Source organism: Oryctolagus cuniculus, chromosome 16 (genome assembly GCF_051225735.1).
Source record: "Oryctolagus cuniculus isolate XC-2025 breed Fujian yellow rabbit chromosome 16, ASM5122573v1, whole genome shotgun sequence".
Lineage (NCBI taxonomy): Eukaryota > Metazoa > Chordata > Mammalia > Lagomorpha > Leporidae > Oryctolagus > Oryctolagus cuniculus.
Genome location: NC_142882.1, coordinates 2,511,472 through 2,528,508, shown reverse-complemented (window position 1 = coordinate 2,528,508; position 17,037 = coordinate 2,511,472). Strand labels below are relative to the sequence as shown.

Genomic DNA, 17,037 nt, shown 5'->3' with positions numbered 1-17,037 from the left:
AGCGGCTCAGCCGTCTTGTGGGCTTGAACACAGCCGTGGCCTCTAGTCCCCGCTGCCCGGATCCACGTCCCTTCCACACAGCAAATTCCTGTCCTTTGCTGCCTGCCCACCGCCTCGCCATCTTCTGCTCCTTAGCTCTGAGACTTGGAGGGGTGCTCGCACCTCCCCTACCTCGAGGCCCCGCCCCTGGGCCACAGCCGTCCCTCACAGCAGGGTCGAGTCCCTGTCTCCCTGCGTCTGGAGTACTTCCTCAGTCTGCTTACCCTCATGACCTTGGAGTTCACCCACTGCGTCCCTGGATGCTCTGAAGCCATGCGGGGGCTTCCCCTTGCACATCCCCGCCTCGCCTGTCTGGTGGGGCGGGGTGGGAACCTGATCTGCCCTCTGGGTTTCCTCGTTCTCCGTCCTCAGCCGGGCCGAGCGCCCGTCCTGCCAGGCTGCCTGCTCTTGGGTCCTCTCCAACATCTGCTGCACACCAGGTCTAACTCCTGGATGTTTTCCTGCTGCCCCTCAGACGTCGCACGGGCCTGTCTCAGCGTGCAGGAGGCACCCTTGGACGGCAGCCTGCTGGGAGGATGTAGGCTGCCCACGGAGGACTTTGTCCACCGCGGTGCTGGCCTGCGGGCTGGGGCCTGGGCTGTGTGCTGAGCCTCAGGCACCCGCGCGGGAAGCACTGCTTCGCCTGCATCGCACCCTGGCCGTGCTGCCAGGAAAGCACGTTTCTGGAAGGAGGGGAAAGATCACCTCCGATTCCGTGGCTTGAGACCTGCGGGGTTGGCCACCCTCTGAACGCTGCCCTGGGCCCCTGTGTCCCCCGAGTCCGCAGTGCCAGGACAAGGGCGGCCTGGGGTGTAGGCGTGGAGCAGCAGGTGCCAGCATCCCGTGTTGGAGTGCCAGTTCAAATCCTTGCTGCTCCAGTTCCCAAGTACTTGGGGGAGACCTGGGTGGACGTCACGGCTCCTGGGTATGGCCTCTCCCAGCCCTGGCATTTGGGGAATGAGCCAGCAGGGGAAAACCATTTCTGTCCATCTTTCCCGCTCTGCCTTCCAAGTGGGTGAAAATGAATCAGTGAACCTCAGAATGAGAATAGTGGGAGCTCGGAGGGAAGGAGGGGAGGTGTGAGGTGTGCGGCACCTGCGTGCCCAGGTGCTGCTGTGTTGGCGCGGGTTTCCTGCGTATGTGCACAGGGCCAGGCTCTGGGCTCAACCTCGTGTCTGGCCTGTGGCGGCAGTGGCCAGGCCTGCCACCCGCACTGTGCAGCCTGGCCTGGGCTCAAGGCTCAGTCATGGACGCCAGCACCAGGAGCTTCCTGTGCATTCTCCGAATCAGGAGCTGGGAACACAACTCCATACTCGGCTCCTGAAAAAGACCACGGGGCCACCATTCCTCCCACCCAGGGTGCCCGCTTCTCGGGTAGCTTATGTGACCGCTCTGTCGGGGCGGACACCGCGGCCACAGCTGTGGACGCCTTCAGGCTTGGCTCCTTCACTCTGGCTGGTGTTGCTGCCCAGGGAGGGAAGTTGGGGTAAGCACACAGCCGGCAGGAAGTGGGCCTTCTAGTTCTGGTTTGTTTTCAAGATCTCATTTGAGGGGCTGACGCCGTGGCGCAGCAGGTTAATCCTCCGCCTGCGGCGCCAGCATCCCACGTGGGTGCCGGTTCGAGCCCCGTTTGCTCCTTTTCCAATCCAGCTCTCTGCTATGGCCTGGGAGAGCAGTAGAAGATGGCCCAAGTCCTTGGGCCCCTGCACCCACGTGGGAGTGCAGGAAGAAGCGCCTGGCTCCTGGCTTCAGATTGGCACATTCCGGCTGTTGCGGCCATTTGGAGAGTGAACCAACGAAAAGAAGACCTTTCTCTGTCTTTCCCTCTCACTGTCTGTAATTCTACCTCTCAAATAAAATAAATAAAATCTTTAAAAACACTTTAAAAAAATAAGATATCCTTATTTGAAAGGTGGAGTTGTATAGAGAGGGAGAGACAGATTTCCGCTGCTGGTTTATTCTCTGAATGGTTGCAACAGCTAGGACTGGTCCAGGTTGAAGCTGGAGCCTGGACCTCCATCCAGGCTTCCCACGTGGCCATCATCTGCTGCCTCCCCAGGCCTGTTAGCAGGGAACTGGGTCAGAAGTTAATACAGGCTGTGGCATGTCAGCCTGCCGCACAGTAGTGCCAGTCCCCACGCCGCGCTGTTCCCCAGCACCGCAGCAAGGCCAGCTCTGGTGACCTGTGACTCCCTGCCCTGGGCACACCTGGCTGTTAGGATGACCCGCACCCCAGGTGGGCGCAGTTGCTGGGACACCCGAGAGAAGCCCCTGGGGTCTGACCCCCTCGGGCTCTGGGTGTTGGTCGTAGGCCTGGCAGCGCGCCATGAGCACATCTGGAATGAGAGCAGGCCCCTCAGATGTCGCCTGTGCTGTCCTGCGGGACACATCCTCCCTCCCAGACATCTGCTCGTGGGGCCACAGCCAGCCTCTGGTGGGTGAGAGCCCTGGGAGAGGATCTTGGCTCTGTGGCTCCGCGACACCGCAGGCCTGCAGACCTGCACTTTGCGAGCGGCTCAGCTCCTGGGCAGGCAGCAGAGGGCAGCCTTGCTTCCCCGCCCAGCCCTGGAGAGCTCCAGTCCTCCCTGAGGTCACCGTCCTGGCCTGCAGTCTCTCAGAGCCAGCACTTCCTGTCCTCCCTGAGCTCTCTTACCACCCAGCTCCTGCGTTTCTGTTGTGATTCAGAACCGTGTGCCTCGGGCCGCCTGGGCCGCGGGAGCCCTCTTGTCCTGCCCTTGCTCCCTCCCGGCCTGGCGCCCCAGGGACGCTTGCCGACCTTACCTTGTGGCTTGTCTTGCAGAGGAAAAGACCAGCGGGTTCCGGTTGAAGCCACCGACGCTGATCCACGGCCAGGCGCCCAGTGCAGGTGGGTGGCCACTGTGGAGGACGAGGGGACGGCTTTCCCACACCTTTCAGGCCGCCCTGGGAGCCCTGGAGAGCTGCTCTGCAGGGAGCCTGTTTGGCCAGGGAGGCCCGGGCCAGCCAGTGGGAACCCTGTGCCCAGGAGAGGCAGGCCATCTTGGCATGAGCTGTTGGCCCCCCTGCCCAGCTCTCTACCCGCCGACCCCTGCTGAGCAGTGCGGTCATGCCCAGGGGCACTGCTTACCAGGGCAGCCACGGTGGTCTCTGAGCAGACACAGTCCGCAGTTACTGGGGAGTCACCCGTGAGCTTGCCGCCTCCCCCTCTGTCTCCTTGGCTCAGGAGTCCAGCACCAGGACAGCCGCTGTGCCTTGCTCCCCCTGTGGCTCCCCTGTCCCTGCAGTAGCCCACAGACCTGGCCCGTGTCACCTGGTCAGTCACACGTGAAAGCGGCAGTAGCCGCACTCGGCCAGTGTGGCCGTGGAGATGAGGTCGCCTGCCCCCTGCCCCCCTGCCCCGTCCTGCCTGCAGGGGCGTGGAACGGGCCCCTGGGCGGGGCTACTGTGCCTCCTGCAGGGGTGCAGGCCCTGGGAAAGCCACTTGTGTTGCAGGTCTTCCCAGCCAGAAGCCCAAGGAGCAGCAGCGGAGCGTGCTGCGCCCGGCAGTCCTCCAGGCCCCACAGCCGAAGGCCCTGCCGCAGACTGGTAAGAAGCCGCCGCCCGGGCACCCCACTTGGCACTGGGGACGAGGGATGAGGGACGGTTCTCCTTCAGCCCCGCCCCCACCCCAGCATGTTCCGCGGTGAGCCACTGCATGGCCTCCTGGAGCCCTCGGCTGAGAGCGGTGCTGGGGGCAGAAGCGCTTTGTTCATTCACCGCCTTCCTAACAGCCGGGCTGCCCCTGTGACAGTGGCGTGAGGCTTCTCCCTCTGAGACCCGCGGGGCCTTTGGATCAGCCGCCCGTACCCATGGCGAGGTTGGGGCCGCTCCTCCACCGTGGCTGCCAGGTCTCCGTGAATTCGCTCCCCCTCTCCGGGCGCCTGCCTGTGGCTGAAGGAGGGAGGCAGCACGAGGAAAGGGGGAAGCCCCGGGCGGCTTGAGCACGGGGAGACGGCTGGACTCTGCAGCGCCCTGCTCCGGAGGGGCTGTGCCCTCGCGTGCTCCCTTGTTCCTTTCCCTCAATTAGCAGTAATGCTTTCAAGCACGCTGAAAATACACGCAGCTCTTTCTGGAATAAAGATAGGCTATCCCTGCCTCCCTGAGGTTTTAGTTTCAGGGTTTTTTCCTAACAATCTGTGACTTGTCAAGATACCGCCTCCTTTCCTAAAAAAGGAGACAGCAGGGCAGCGTTCGGCCTAGCGCCTGAGATAGTGGTGAAGCACCCGGGTCCCAAGTCCGAGTGCCTGGGTTTGAGTCTCAGCCCCCCTCCCGATTCCGGTCGCCGCCTCCTGCAGACCCTGGGAGGCAGCACGTGGTGCCTGAAGTGTTTGGGTCCCTGCCACCCTCGTGGGAGACCTGGATGGCGCTCCTGTTTCCCAACTTCAGCCTGGCCCAGTCCCTGCTGCTGGAAACATCTGGGAGCGAACAAGCAGATAGAAGATGTCCCTGTGTGTGTGGGCAGGGGTGGGGGTCGGGGCCCTCAGTGGGCGCCCTCACTGCCCTGCTCTGCTTTTGCCCCGCAGTCCCAAGTAGCGGCACCAACGGGGTCAGCATCCTAGCAGACTGCGCCGGAGCGGCAGCAGCCTCCCCCGACAGCCCCGCCCGGAGGAGCCCCTCGGAACGTGCTGAGGAGGCACGCGCACTGGAGGTCGGTGGGAGCTGGGGCGGGGAGCCCTGCGTGGGGGCCGCGGGGGGAGTGGGGGGTTCTGCCACGTCACAGGCTGCCCCGAGCCTCAAGCGGGGGCCTGCCGCGAGGCTTCCTGCATCAGCGCAGTGGTCTCCGTGAACAGCCGAGCCGGGCTGGCCTGGTCCCGTTCCCACTGGCGTAACCGTACCCGAGGCTGCGTGCAGGCTGAGCACTCAGCCCCGCTGAGGCCCTCGGCAGCCACGGTCAGGGCACGTGCAAGGGGGAGAGGGCGTGGGGAGGCGGCCGGCGGAGGGACTTGCAGCCAGGTTTGCTCTCACTCCCTGAGACCTGTGTTCAGCCCTCTGAGGGCCAGTGCCCCCAGGAACCTGCTGGCCCCATAGTCCCCACCCCCTAGAGGGTCCCCTCCCCCTCAGTTCACCACCCGGAAGGAAGCTTCTAGCCTGGAAAGCCGGGAGGCCCTGGTGCCACGGCAGAGCCGTAGCGGTGCCGGTCACCAGCCTGCCCTCCGCTGGGTGCCCGAGCTCCACGCGTCCAGGGGAGCATCCTTGGCCCTGGCCCAGAGGCACAGCCTTTGCCTGGGAGATGTCTGGTTTCCGCCCCCAGATGCCCCTGGGGAGTCCAGTCTACACTGGCGAGTGAGCCAGCTGCGGTTCATTTAAGGAGCCTGGGACCCAAAGGGGTGTGCTTCAGTAGCTGCAGAGCCCGACGCCGGTCAAGAGCCGGTGACTGAGGCTGGCAGGAGTAGGGGGGAGGCAGCGGCACCGCAGTGTGGCGTCCCCCATTTGGAAAGCCCAGTGGTTGGGGCAGTTCTGGACCCCACCCATCCCCAGGGACGAGCTGCTGCCTGTGTTCCGTGCCCTCCGCCTCCTGGTAGGTAGGTGCCCAGGCTGCAGTAGTGCCAGTGTTGTCTCCAGTTAAGTGTGGCACGTCCCCGAGCCCCCCACCCTCGAGCTGCCGTTTGCTCAGCTGGGAAGATGGGAACGTGAGTGTGAGGGGTACGGCTTGCAGTCGGGGGAGCCCAGCATGTGACTCCTCCAGGGTCCTGACGGGCACCGAGAGCTCACAGCTCTCTGGAGAGGTCCTGCTCCGTCCTGTCCCTGGGGTCTGCCAGCATCCCGTGTCCTTCCTGGGCCTCGCAAACAAGGACACTAGGGCAGCTGGGGTAGGGCAGGTGCAGGTCTGTTCCCTGGGCCTCCCTGGTGACTGAGGGCGGCTCTCAGGCAGCGTCTCCCAGGCCCTACTCCCTTCTTGGCCTCATGGCTCTCTGGCCCGTCCCACTTGGTGCCCCGTGCCTGACTGGCTGTGGGCCTGGGGGGAGCCACAAGGGCCACAGCATCTTGCCCCATCCCTGGCGGTGCCAGACACATTGTCCTTGCCTCTCGTGGTCAGGGGGCCGGAGCGTGGCGAGTGAGGCTTGGGCGGCCCTCGGGGGAGCTCCTGAGGCGGGGCTTCGCTGGGTCCTGTGTGCCGAGGTTAGACACTGGGGGGTGGGGAAGCGGTTCCTGGACCATCTGAGGTTGTGGTTGGGGCCTCAGGGTTCTCGTTGGTCTGATTGCAGCCCTGCCTGCTGTGTGTCCACTCAAGCACCGTGACCCTGCAGGCTCTGCCCGCCTGGGACGAGCACGTCGGGTGGGCAGACGGTGCCCAGAAGCCCACCCTGGAAGTGCATTCCCTGAGGCCTGCAGCCGGGCTGCGCAGAGCTTCCTGGCCGGCCAGGGCCCCTGAGCCCCCCCACCCCCCGGGAAAGCGGTGTGTGCTCTAGGCGGTGCGAGGTGTGGGGCTGCCGCAGTCAGCGGGAGCGCAGTGGCCAGCGCGGGAACTCTGGCGAGCAGTGCAGGTGTTGTCGCGGCTGTGTGGCCGGCCGGCCCCTGGGTATGGGTGACCCCAGCCACCGGCCTTTCTCCCCTGATCCACTCTTCTCTGTCCTGGGCAAACCCTGCCTCACGTTTGTGTCGTGTACGCGGCCCCAGTTGTACAGCGAGCTGTGTCCTGTGGCATGTGGCGTGTGTGGCCAGCAGCTCAGATAGGCGAGCAAGCTCTGGGGACGTTTAGAGAAGTCTTCCTGTGTGGCCAGCGTTGCAGCAGCTTGGAGACGTAGAAGTAAAACGTGGCGGGCGCCCTCCGGCCGACCTCGGTGCCTGCAGCAGGCTATTCCCAGGCATTTCTAAGCTCCCGCACTGGAGGACTGCATTCGCGGGTCCCTGTGGCGGGCGGCGTGGTGTCCCCAGGGAGCGTGCTGTGGCTCTCACCGTGCGGTCCGGCCGGCCTTCGGACCCCCGAGGAGACCCAAATCTGCGGGTGATCCAGTCCCTCAGTAAGGCCTCCACGCGACCTCACACAGACAGGGCCTCGCGTGACGTAGGCGCGGTGCTGCCGGGGGGGGGGGGGGGGTGGCGCCAGCCTGCGTGGTCAGTACCGCTGCGGCACCGCAGGCCTACCCTTACGAGCGAGTTGCAGCCTTCCCGCAGTGAGGCGCACAGCGGGTGCAGGGCGCTGGTTCAAGTTGTGCTTTTTGGAACTTTCTGGAATTCTCTCTTTCCTAAATATTTTCATTCCATAGTCAGATGCTGAGGCACGAAGAGCCCGCTGTACTTCCTCCGTCGTGTCTTCTGTCTTAAATTGCTGAGTGCCGCAGCCAACAGTGCGCGGCCCCCGGCCCCCGGCCCCCAGCTCCCGGTTCTCACACGCGCTCTGCATTGTCTGTGTCCCAGGGCAGGTGTTTCTCGGGAGTACAGTTGGACAGTGATGTGCCCTTTGACAGCGTGTCCACCTTGACACAGACACGTGCTCTCTGGGGGCTGAACAGACCTGACACCCGGACAGGCTGGCAGCCACTAGGAGGCCTGCTGCCACCGGAGAACCCAGGGTGCCGTTGCTCCCCACCCTCTCCTGGTATTGCCTGCCCAGGCTGCCCCATAGTGCTCCCTACTGAGAAGCCACCCCAGCTGAAGACAGGAAGGAAGGCGGCTGGCCCACCGCGCCACCAGTGCCCGCCCCTGCTGGCCCCTGGTCAGGATCAGGGCCACATATCTGGTCAGGAGCCAGTGACATCAGGGCCTTCCTCCCGCAGCCCCCGGGAGGCTTGCCGCGCCGGCTGCAGGCTGCGCAGTGCCCCAAGGACTCGTGCTCCTTGGCCAGGAACCCGCACGAGGGAGCGGCGTGGCGTGAGCAGCGTGGCGTGGGTCGCTCCTGTTTCTCAGATTTGCTGGTTCCCTAGGAGAAGGAGTGCCAGAGAAATGAGGCCGGCAGGACTCTGGACGAGGAGGGCTGTGAGAAGCGAGAGCAGGCCGCTCAGCAAGCGTTCGTGTTTGGGCAGAACCTAAGGGACAGAGTGAAGGTGCGTGGCAGGGCGGGGCGCACTGCGGGGCGCAGGCGCGGGCCGGGCCCCGCTCCGGGTGACGGCTTCCTGTCTTCCCCAGCTGGTGAACGAGAGCATCGACATAGCCGACGTGGACAGTGCCGGGCAGCCCAGCGCAGACACGCCGGCCGCAACCAACTACTTCCTTCAGTACATCAGCTCCAGGTGCGCCCCGTGCCGCGGGCCGGCAGGAGTCAGGTGGTGGGAAGAGCTTCAGGCCCGGGGGGCCACTGTCTCTGTCTGCGTCCCTGTCGGGCCCGGGGAAGTCACAGCTGTCGGATCCAGGTCTCCTCAAGCCTCTCGTCCTGCGTTCTGGGCACAGCTGTGTGTGGGGCTGTCCCTACGGTGACCTGTGTGTGGCCCTCACCCCTAAGCAGAGTGGGATGCAGCTGCATCCTGTTAGCTGCGAGTTTCCGACCCCTGGGTGAAGCCCTGGCTGGCCCTGAGTTGGTGCTGCAGGTGGTGGCACTGGGCAGCAGCCAGCCGCGGAGCTGGTGGAATGTGCCTTTCCCGTCCGTAGGACAGGCGAAGGGTCTTTGTGTCTGACTGCTCGTGCGTGCACGCGTGTGCTCCGTGCATCCGTGCACGTGTGCCTGGCCCCACGCTCACTGCACGTCTTCTTTTCAGTGTAGAGAACTCGACCAACAGTGCCGACTGCTCCAGCAACAAATTTGTGTTTGGCCAGAACATGAGCGAACGTGTCTTGGTGAGTGGCCGCACTTGGAGGCCGGGAGGCTTTTAGCCGCAGGCCCAGGTTGAGGGGTGCGCGGGGCGGCCACCATGCCCCTGGGAGGTGACAGTGCTGTCGGTCGTTGGAGATTCAGCCTAAAGGTAGGGCAGCGCTGTGTTGCTGAGCCGGGCTGGTGGTCAGGGTTCTGCATGCTCCCGAGAGGCCAGCCGAGGTGCTCGTCCTCGGCCGTGTGCTGCTGGGCCACCAGAGTCCAGGGTGCTCCCTGCCCAAGTCTGGGAACGCGGCTGCCAGCACCAGCGATGACTGCCGGCCCCCAGCCCCCCAGGGGACAGGACCTGGGTGCTCCCTGCCCAAGTCTGGGAACGCAGCTGCCAGCACCAGCGACGACTGCCGGCCCCCAGCCCCCCAAGCACGCTGCGGGCAGAGCCCACCCAACCCAGGAGAGGGTTCTGGGCGCGGCCTGCTCCCTGTGTCCCTGTCCCTTCCCCGGGCGAGCGCACAGCCCCGCAGTGCACATGGGATTGCGCCGAGGCTGCGTCCCTGGCCCTCCGAGTGTTCCCGTCGTCGTCTGGGTTCACGTGAAGCGCGTGCGCCTCCTGCTTCTCTCCCACAGCAGCGCGCTCTCTCCTTTTTTTTATTTTCTCTGAGGTTTTTGTTTGTTTGAAAGAGTTACAGAGAGAGAGAGACATTTTCCATCCTCTGGTTCACTTCCCAAAAGACTGAAAGGACCAGGGCTGAACAGGCCAAAGCCAGGAGCGAGGAGCTTCCTCCAGGCCTCCCACGTGGGTGCAGGGCCATCACCTGGGCCGTCTCCCACTGCTTTCCCAGGCCATTACAAGGAGCTGGATCAGAAGTGGAGCAGCCGGGACTCGAACCCGCACTTAACCCGCTGCGCCACACCACCAGCTCCGCTCGTTCTCCTCTTTCTGTCACGAGGACGTGTTCAGGGAGTTGCCTCACGCAGGCCGCCACACAGGTGGCTCCAGATGACAAGGCCCAGCAGAGCCAGGAGGGGGCGTGTTTGGGGCTCCAAGCGCACTGCGGCGTGCTCCCCTGGAACGTGGAGGAGCCCTGTAGGGATGGGGCTCGTGAGGCACAGGGACCAGGCGGACGGCTGCTGAGGGCCGCTGCCGCGGGCCGGGGCCAGGCGTTGGCAGCAGTAGCACACAGCACGCCCTCCCCCGCCTGCTTTGCTTCCCCGCAGAGTCCCCCAAAACTCAGCGAGGGCAGCTCCGAGGCCAGCAGGGAGCACGCTGCTGCCGAGTCTGGGTCCGAGCCCTCGTCCCAGGAGGCCACCCCCGAGAAAGGTGCGTGGGGGCCCTGGCTGCCCACGGGGGTCGGGTTGGTGTGGGCTGATGTGTGACCGGGGCACAGGGCTCTGGGGCTCAGCACAGACAGGAGCTGTCCCTTCAGTGCCAGGGAGGGCTGTGCAGCAGCCAGCACCCTCCTCCTGCCTGTCCCTCGGGAGAGTCTCCCGCTGTCCTCTCCCAGCGGGGACCTGGAGACACAGCGCCGCCCTGCAGAGGCTCCGGCTGGGTGGCGGGGGTGTGGGGGCCTGTCCAGACAGCTCGTCCGGTGTCCTCAGGCCAGAGCCAGCCTCCTGGCCCCTGCGTGGCCTGCCCTCACGAATAAGGAGTGGCTCTTGTTTAGTCGGTAACGTTTCAGAGTCCCTGGCCGAGTCAGCGGCGGCCTACACCAAGGCCACGGCGCGCAAGTGTTTGTTGGAAAAAGTGGAAGTCATCACCGGGGAGGAGGCGGAGAGCAACGTGCTACAGGTGAGGGCTGCGCGGGCCGGCCCCTGGCCCCCAGCCGTGGCCCGGGACGGGAGCTGTGTTCTGAGGCCTGCTCGGGGCAGGGCGGGGATAACACTGCCATAGGAACAGGACCAGCACTTCCGCTTGCCCCAGCATTCACAGCTGTCCCCGGGAAGGGTCCTGCCGCCCGCCCCCATCTCCCCTCTGCATGCACATGTCTGTGTTTTAAAGTATCCATTTCTGTGGAAGGTTGTATTCTGGAGATTCGTGTGTGTGTGTGTGTGTGTGTGTGTGTGACAGAGAGCTCCCACCCACTGGTTACTCCCCAAATGCCCACACGGCCAGGGCTGGGCCAGGCCTGGTCTCCCACGTGGGTGCAGGGGCCCATCCCCTCTGCCCCGCAGGGTACACCCAGCAGGAAGTCAGCTCAGAAGCGGAGACTTGGCCCGCCGTGCACGCCTTCCGCCCCATCCGCCCCAGTGCAGTGGGTCCCACTGTGCTCACGGATTGTGCGGCCCTCGGCACATTCTCGTCACCCAGAAGCCCCAGCAGTCCCCGTAGCAGTCACTCCTCAGCCCCTGCTCACCACAAACCCTCCTGTCGGTGCCTGGCCCTACTGTGACGTTCCTCCAGTGGAGCCCCGCACCGTCTCCCCGAGACGTCCTCCGGTGTCTGCACGGTGCTCCGCGTGGCCGAGCGGGGTCTGCCACGCGGGCGGACCACTGCCGCTTTGCCCTCAGCAGCCGGTGCCTGCCTCGTGTGTGCTGTCTGCTGTTTCGAATGCTGTGGCTGTGCCCGTGGCGTCTGCCTCTTCTGCGGAAGTGCTTTTCGTGTCTGTGGGGTGGGCTTTCTGAGCCGGGCGGTGACTCCCTGTCCCCTTGCTGTGCCCCGTGGCCCCCAGCCCTTCCTCCCTCAGTGTCCGGTGGCTGTGATGTGGTCTTGCTGTGATTGTACCTTGTGTCTCTTTCGTGGCTGTCGTTTACCGTGGCAGGATAGAGAAACCAGCCCAGAGCGAGGGGCTGCCCCTGGTGGTGCAGGTGGCTTAGGAGGAGAGCCGCCGGGCCCCTCCTCAGCAGGGCCCCACCGGGGCCCCCGCTCACCCCGAGGGCCCCGTGTGTGTTGCAGATCCAGTGTAAGCTGTTTGTCTTCGACAAGACCTCGCAGTCGTGGGTGGAGAGAGGCCGGGGACTGCTCAGGCTCAACGACATGGCGTCGGCTGATGACGGGACGCTCCAGTCCCGACTGGGTGAGCTGCGGCGGCTGGGCTGCTCCCGCCTCCTGGAGGTGGGCAGCAGGGTTGGGGGGGCTTGGGGGAGGCGTGCTGCCCCCGCCCTTCCAGGACTCTCCGTGCCGAGGGAAGTCTGTCAACTTGGAGGCTCACTTTGCTGAGACGAGTGGCAGCTCCGCGGTGGAAGGAAGAGGCAGCAGTCCCTGGTCCAGGGCGGCCCCTTCACAGGAGACCTCGCTCGCGCAGGGGGGCGTCCTTTCACTGAGGCCAGAGAGCAACTGTGCGTCCCACTGTGTGTCTCACGCTGGCTGGCCGTGAGCCTGGCCTCGTGCCCTAAGGTTTTCCTTTACAGTGAGGGCTGTTTTTCTAGAGCTTCTGCCCGAGTACTGCGCTGCAGCTGGTGCACGCACCCTCCTCCCTGTGCGGGCGTTGAGGCCGGTCCCGGTGCCTTCGTTACCGCTGTGGGGCACGCTCCTGGGGCCGCGGGAGCGAGCCTTGCGGCGCCCGGCAGGAGGAAACAGGCGAGGGGCCTGCGCCCGGCGGGTGCCCACACTCGTCTTTGTCTCCGTCCGAGTCAAGGCGTCCTCAGGCCTTCAAGGCAGCAGGGGGTTTGCCCGGCCGCGGCAGCGGCTCGCCCCGACCCGACCCCCGCTGGCATGCTGTTCTTACACACTCAGGCCCTGCGGTGCCCGAGACCGGAGCAGGGCTGGGGACCGTCCCTCCACGCTGTCCACAGTCGCCCCACCCAGGACATCCTCTCCCTTTGTTTCTCCTCTTTTCAGAAAAAAATTGTACTGATTTTTAAATATTTTTTGAAAGAGTTCAGAGAGGGAAAAGGAGGGAGGGAAGGAGGGCGTGAGACAGAGCTGCTGTCCCCTGCTCCGCTCCCCGAATGGCCACGATCGCTGGAGCTAGCCCAGTCTGAGGCCAGGAGCCACGAGCTTCCTCTGGGTCTCCCACGGAGTGCAGGGGCCCCAGCGCTTGGGCACATTAGCAGGGAGCTGGATCTGAAGTGGAGCAGCCAGGACTCGAACCAGCGCCGTATGCAATGCTGGCATCTCAGGCAGCGGCTTGTGTGCTGCGCCACCGTGCTGACCCGTGTTTCTCCTTCCTGCGTGTGAAGGGAGGGTGTGGGGAGCCTCGAGCCTCCAGCCTAGCCCTGCCCTCGCGGGCCCTCACAGGCCTTGGAGGTGGGCATCAGGAGCCGTGGCCGTTAGGCCCGGCCAGGCCGGCAGGAAGCTGCACTGAGCCAGCTCCAGAGAGGCAGCTGCTCCAAGCTGCGGGAGCCCCCTGGAGCTTTCCTGTCTTTTCCCAAGAAAACCGGAAAGCAGGGCGGGGCTTGGCTCACAGTGGGGCAGTCAGGAGGCGGTCCGCTGCCATGGTGGCATTCTTGTCACACACCCAGAGTGCTGTGTCCACATCGAGTGTCCGCCTGCCTGTGGGGACCGGAGGGCCTGTGCAGCTTCGGGGCCGCCAGGGACCTCGGGGAGAAAGGCCTTGCCCGGCCGAGCTCTGCCCGGAGGCCGCGGCGGCCCGCGCTGAGCAGCCCGTCCATTGCAGTGATGCGGACCCAGGGCAGCCTGCGGCTGATCCTCAACACCAAGCTGTGGGCGCAGATGCAGATCGACAAGGCCAGCGAGAAGAGCATCCGCATCACGGCCATGGACACCGAGGACCAGGGCGTCAAGGTCTTCCTGATCTCGGTGCGCCTGGGGCCCTGGGCCGGGGGGCGGGACCCAGTCCTTCGGCTCTTCCCCGGGGCCGGGGCCCTCACCAGGGCACACAGACCTGTCGTCAGTGGCCCTCGCTGACCCAGAGACGTGGCTGGGACCCGGCGCTGTGTCTCGTGTCCCTCGGTCGTGTGAGCTGTGTGGACCCCTCTTCCTAAGCCCTGGCCCCGGCTGCAGCCCCAGGACCCTCCCAGCTGCCTGGGGTGGGCGGCGTCCATTCGCGGAGACAGCAGCCGCTCGTGCTGAGGAGCGCGCGCGGGCCGCGGGGGCTCACGGCGCCCTGCCTCCCCAGGCCAGCTCCAAGGACACAGGCCAGCTGTACGCGGCCCTGCACCACCGCATCCTGGCCCTGCGCAGCCGAGTGGAGCAGGAGCAGGAGGCCAAGACGCCTGCCCCCGAGCCTGGGGCCGCCCCGTCCCACGAGGAGGACGACAGTGATGACGACGTGCTGGCTCCCTCGGGAGCCGCCGCGGCTGGTGAGCCGGGCGGGCGGGGCTGTGGGGCGCGGGCGGCCTGGGCGTGGGCTCCGTGCCGGGGCCCTGAGCTGAGGACGCTGCCTCCACAGGCGCCGGAGACGAAGGCGAGGGGCAGACGACCGGGAGCACATAGCGGCCGGGATGCTCCGCGCGCGAGGCTGCTGCTTTGTCCGTCTGTCCGCCGCCCGCCCTCCCCGCAAGCAGCACCCAGGCGGGCCGGGCGCACACCTGGCGGGCGGCCTCGGCGGAGCTGCGCGTCCCGGTCCAAGCAGACTCGGGAGCTGCCTGACTGTGGTTGGGGACATGAGCCCTCATCATATTGATGAGCAAACAAAAGAGCCTCCCTGAATTGAAACGGCACATTAGACTCGTACGGCTTCTCTCTGGGCGGGGCCGCCTCCTTTCTCCCCCGCCGCCGCCGGGGGCCGGGCCTGGGGAGCGGCCGCGCGCCCTGTGCACAGGCGCGTCCACACTGGGCCTGGCGGACGTTTCGTTACTACTATCTTTATTTCCCGTTCCCATCTTCTGATTTGGGGTTTATATTTTACAGATCTTACGTTTTTTTATTTTCAAAGGCTTTGTTTTTGGTGTTTTGGATGAAGATGTTCTCGTGCGTGGGGCACACCCAGCTCCCTGACGACCCTGTCCTCCATGTGGGCGGGGCTCTGTGGGGCTCACGCGGGCCCCACCCCAGGCTTCTCCAGGCTGCGTCACGGGGTGCTGAGGGCTTGGGCGCGCATCTGGCCTTGGCCTAGACAGTGCCCACGGGGCCCCGCCCCCTCCCCCACCCCCGGTGTCAGGCAGCGGGGCCCTGCCCGGCCCTGGACGTCACGGCTCCCAAGCCTTTCTGGTGCTGGGGGCCTCTCGAGAGGCAGAGGACCCCAGCCAGGCCTTCCGGGGGGGGGGGGGCCTGGCCGCAGACAACAGGCCACCCCACGGACACAGCACACTGTGGGGGCAGGAAATCTCCCACCCTCACTGCTGGGGCCCGCCCTGCCCAGCCCCCAGCAAGCCTGAGCCAGGGCCACGGCAGCCGCCCCTCCCCCCCACCGAAATCAGCCCCGTTTCTCTGCTAGTGACAAAAGCAGACGGTGCCCATGTTTCTGAAACATTTATGTAAGGTTGCAGGTGCGATGTGTTTGGGAACTGCATTCAACTCGGCACTGCACCCTGCCCTCCTGGGTGCCCCAGGGGCCCCCAGGCTGCCTCCAGGCAGAGGGCACGCAGGGGCGCCCCTCCCCCTGGGGTCCTGTTCCAGCTCCCCTAGTGGCCCAGCAGGAGGCCTGGTCCTGCCGGTTCTGCAGCCTCAGCACCCCCACCCCACCCCACCCCCCGTGTCGGGCCCTGCCTCGGCCCAGTGAGGCATGGGGACGGGAGGCCCTGGGCTGGCAACAGCCAAGCCAGCGCGCTGCTCACAGCTGCCAGGCGCTGCTCATCATGGCCACGAACTCCTCGTCTGTGTCCACGGACGCGCTCAGGCCGCTGTAGTAATCCTGGAACTCGGCCAGCGTGACCTGGTGGCAGACAGGCTGTGAGGGGCACCCGAGCCCCGGCGACTGCCTGGGGGAAGGGGCCCCTGCGGCTGCCCACCTGCCCGTCCTTCTCCGAGGAGTCAAAGTTGTCCAGGAAGCGGCGGAGCACCTCGTCCTCTGTCCACTCCCCGCTGCGCACCTTGGGGTGGTTGCGGCCACTGTACACCCCGCGGAGGTCACCCAAGGTCACCACGCCGTCCCCACTGCGGTCCAGCTTGGCAAAGGCGGCGGCAATGACTGCCTCCCGGGCCTGGGACATGGGCGGCTGGGGGGTGGGAAAGGCAGTGAGCTGGTCAGGAGGTGGCGGAGTCCCCGCCCCTCCAGCCTGTGCGGGGGCCCTTGGGGACAGGAGGTGTGCTCACCCGCAGCGCCCGCAAGAACTCCTCCAGGTCCAGCGTCCCGCTGCCGTTGCGGTCCCAGCGTCTGCACACACTCTGGGCCTCAGCCTCGTCCAGGGCCAGCCCCAGCTTGGCCAGGCCCTGCCGGAGCTCCCCAGCGTCCAGGGATCGGCTCCCATCCCGGTCCAGGCGGCGGAAAAACCTGGGGGTCAGGAGACATGGTCGGACGGTGGTCACTGGGGTGGGGGCGGGGGCTGGGGGGTGCGACAGGGCCGCTCACCTGGCCAGGCCCTGGATGCCTGCTGCCCCTCGGGCCAGGCACTGTGCCCGGAGCTTCTCCACAATGGCGTCCGCAGTGTCCATGCCGGGTCAGGGCTTTGTGGGCAGCTGGAGGGGGAGGGGTCTGGTTGGGGCCAGGCCAGGGGCTGGGTGCCTCCCCACCCCCAGCTGACCAGCCGCTGCCTGCTCACCTGGCCTGTGTGTGTCCCGCAGTCCTGCCTGCTCTGCCCGGCGCTCACTGCGTCCTCTGTCTGCTGTGACCGTTGCTAAGGGATGTTGCTCTGGGGACAGGGTGGGGCCCCGGCTGTAAGTCTGTGCCTGAGCGGAGGGCGGGGCCGAGAGCAACAGGGCTGTGCTGTCCCCTGGGCTCCTGCCCACTCGGCGCTGCGGCGCCTACGCCTGGGCCAGAGCTGGGCACAGGCAGTGGGGCACCCCTTCTCAGCCACGGCCCTGCGGGGACTCGGGAGGCTCAAGACCTGATTCCTGCGTGACCCAGAGCAAGCTGAGGGCTGGGGATGGCCCAGGCCCGGGGCCCTGCTCTGGTTTGAATGTGGTTTGTCCCCTGGGGAACAGGCTGCGCTGGCAGCCCGTTAGGACCAGAGGCCTCCGGGGTGCTGTCCTGGCGTGTACTCAGTGCATCCGGTCTTGCGGCCCGTGGGCCTGTAGATTGTCTGAAGTGGGGTCTCTTGCACGCTCCCCGCCTATGGCCGTGGATGCCCGGCACCGCCTCTCCGCCGCCAGCAAGAAGCCTTGGCCAGAGGCAGCCCTGCGACCTTGGACCAGAACGTGAGCGAAAATAAAGGTTTCTCTGGAAGCCCTCCAGCCGCAGTCCTGTGTTCCTAGCAGCAGACCAGGCCCAGGCAGGGTCCTCACCTGGCCCCTGACACAAGCTGAGAGGGACCGAGGCCACCAGCGGCTGTGACCAGTGGGTGCCCGCACTGTGGGA

General features: G+C 65.9%; 2 protein-coding genes across 10 annotated transcripts in view; one reads left to right on the top strand and one right to left on the bottom strand.

Annotated features, from left to right (window-relative positions):
* Positions 1-14,516, top strand: part of RANBP3 (RAN binding protein 3) — a 49,100-nt gene extending 34,584 nt beyond the window's left edge. For 4 of the 8 annotated variants that reach the window (XM_070058722.2, XM_070058719.2, XM_070058725.2 and 1 more), the window contains 12 exons: positions 2,840-2,905; positions 3,511-3,603; positions 4,581-4,705; positions 7,923-8,042; positions 8,125-8,228; positions 8,691-8,769; positions 9,959-10,061; positions 10,420-10,529; positions 11,634-11,754; positions 13,297-13,439; positions 13,759-13,942; positions 14,032-14,516. In XM_070058722.2, the coding sequence (XP_069914823.2) occupies positions 2,840-2,905; positions 3,511-3,603; positions 4,581-4,705; positions 7,923-8,042; positions 8,125-8,228; positions 8,691-8,769; positions 9,959-10,061; positions 10,420-10,529; positions 11,634-11,754; positions 13,297-13,439; positions 13,759-13,942; positions 14,032-14,075 (1,292 nt within the window). In that variant the 3' untranslated portion in view covers positions 14,076-14,516. Of the gene's footprint in view, positions 1-2,839; positions 2,906-3,510; positions 3,604-4,580; positions 4,706-7,922; positions 8,043-8,124; positions 8,229-8,690; positions 8,770-9,958; positions 10,062-10,404; positions 10,530-11,633; positions 11,755-13,296; positions 13,440-13,758; positions 13,943-14,031 lie in introns of all 8 variants that reach the window. The other 4 variants (XM_070058720.2, XM_070058724.2, XM_070058721.2 and 1 more) reach the window with 1 other exon arrangement.
* Positions 14,517-15,037: 521 nt separating this feature from the next.
* CAPS (calcyphosine) lies at positions 15,038-16,307 on the bottom strand. Of its 2 annotated transcripts, NM_001082644.1 has the most exon segments (5): positions 15,038-15,456; positions 15,533-15,739; positions 15,837-16,014; positions 16,093-16,199; positions 16,283-16,307. In NM_001082644.1, coding segments are annotated over 4 exon segments (570 nt in total). In that variant the 5' UTR covers positions 16,176-16,199; positions 16,283-16,307; the 3' UTR covers positions 15,038-15,354.
* Positions 16,308-17,037: the final 730 nt, after the last annotated feature.

Excerpts from the sequence above, each read along its gene's own strand:
- CAPS (XM_089315023.1), bottom strand. The coding sequence starts at position 16,175 with ATGGACACTGCGGACGCCATTGTGGAGAAGCTCCGGGCACAGTGCCTG. Across the intron at positions 16,015-16,092 it reads GGCATCCAGGGCCTGGCCAG|GTTTTTCCGCCGCCTGGACC; the intron begins GTGAGCGGCCCT and ends CCTGACCCCCAG. Across the intron at positions 15,457-15,532 it reads CCTCGGAGAAGGACGGGCAG|GTCACGCTGGCCGAGTTCCA; the intron begins GTGGGCAGCCGC and ends GTCTGCCACCAG.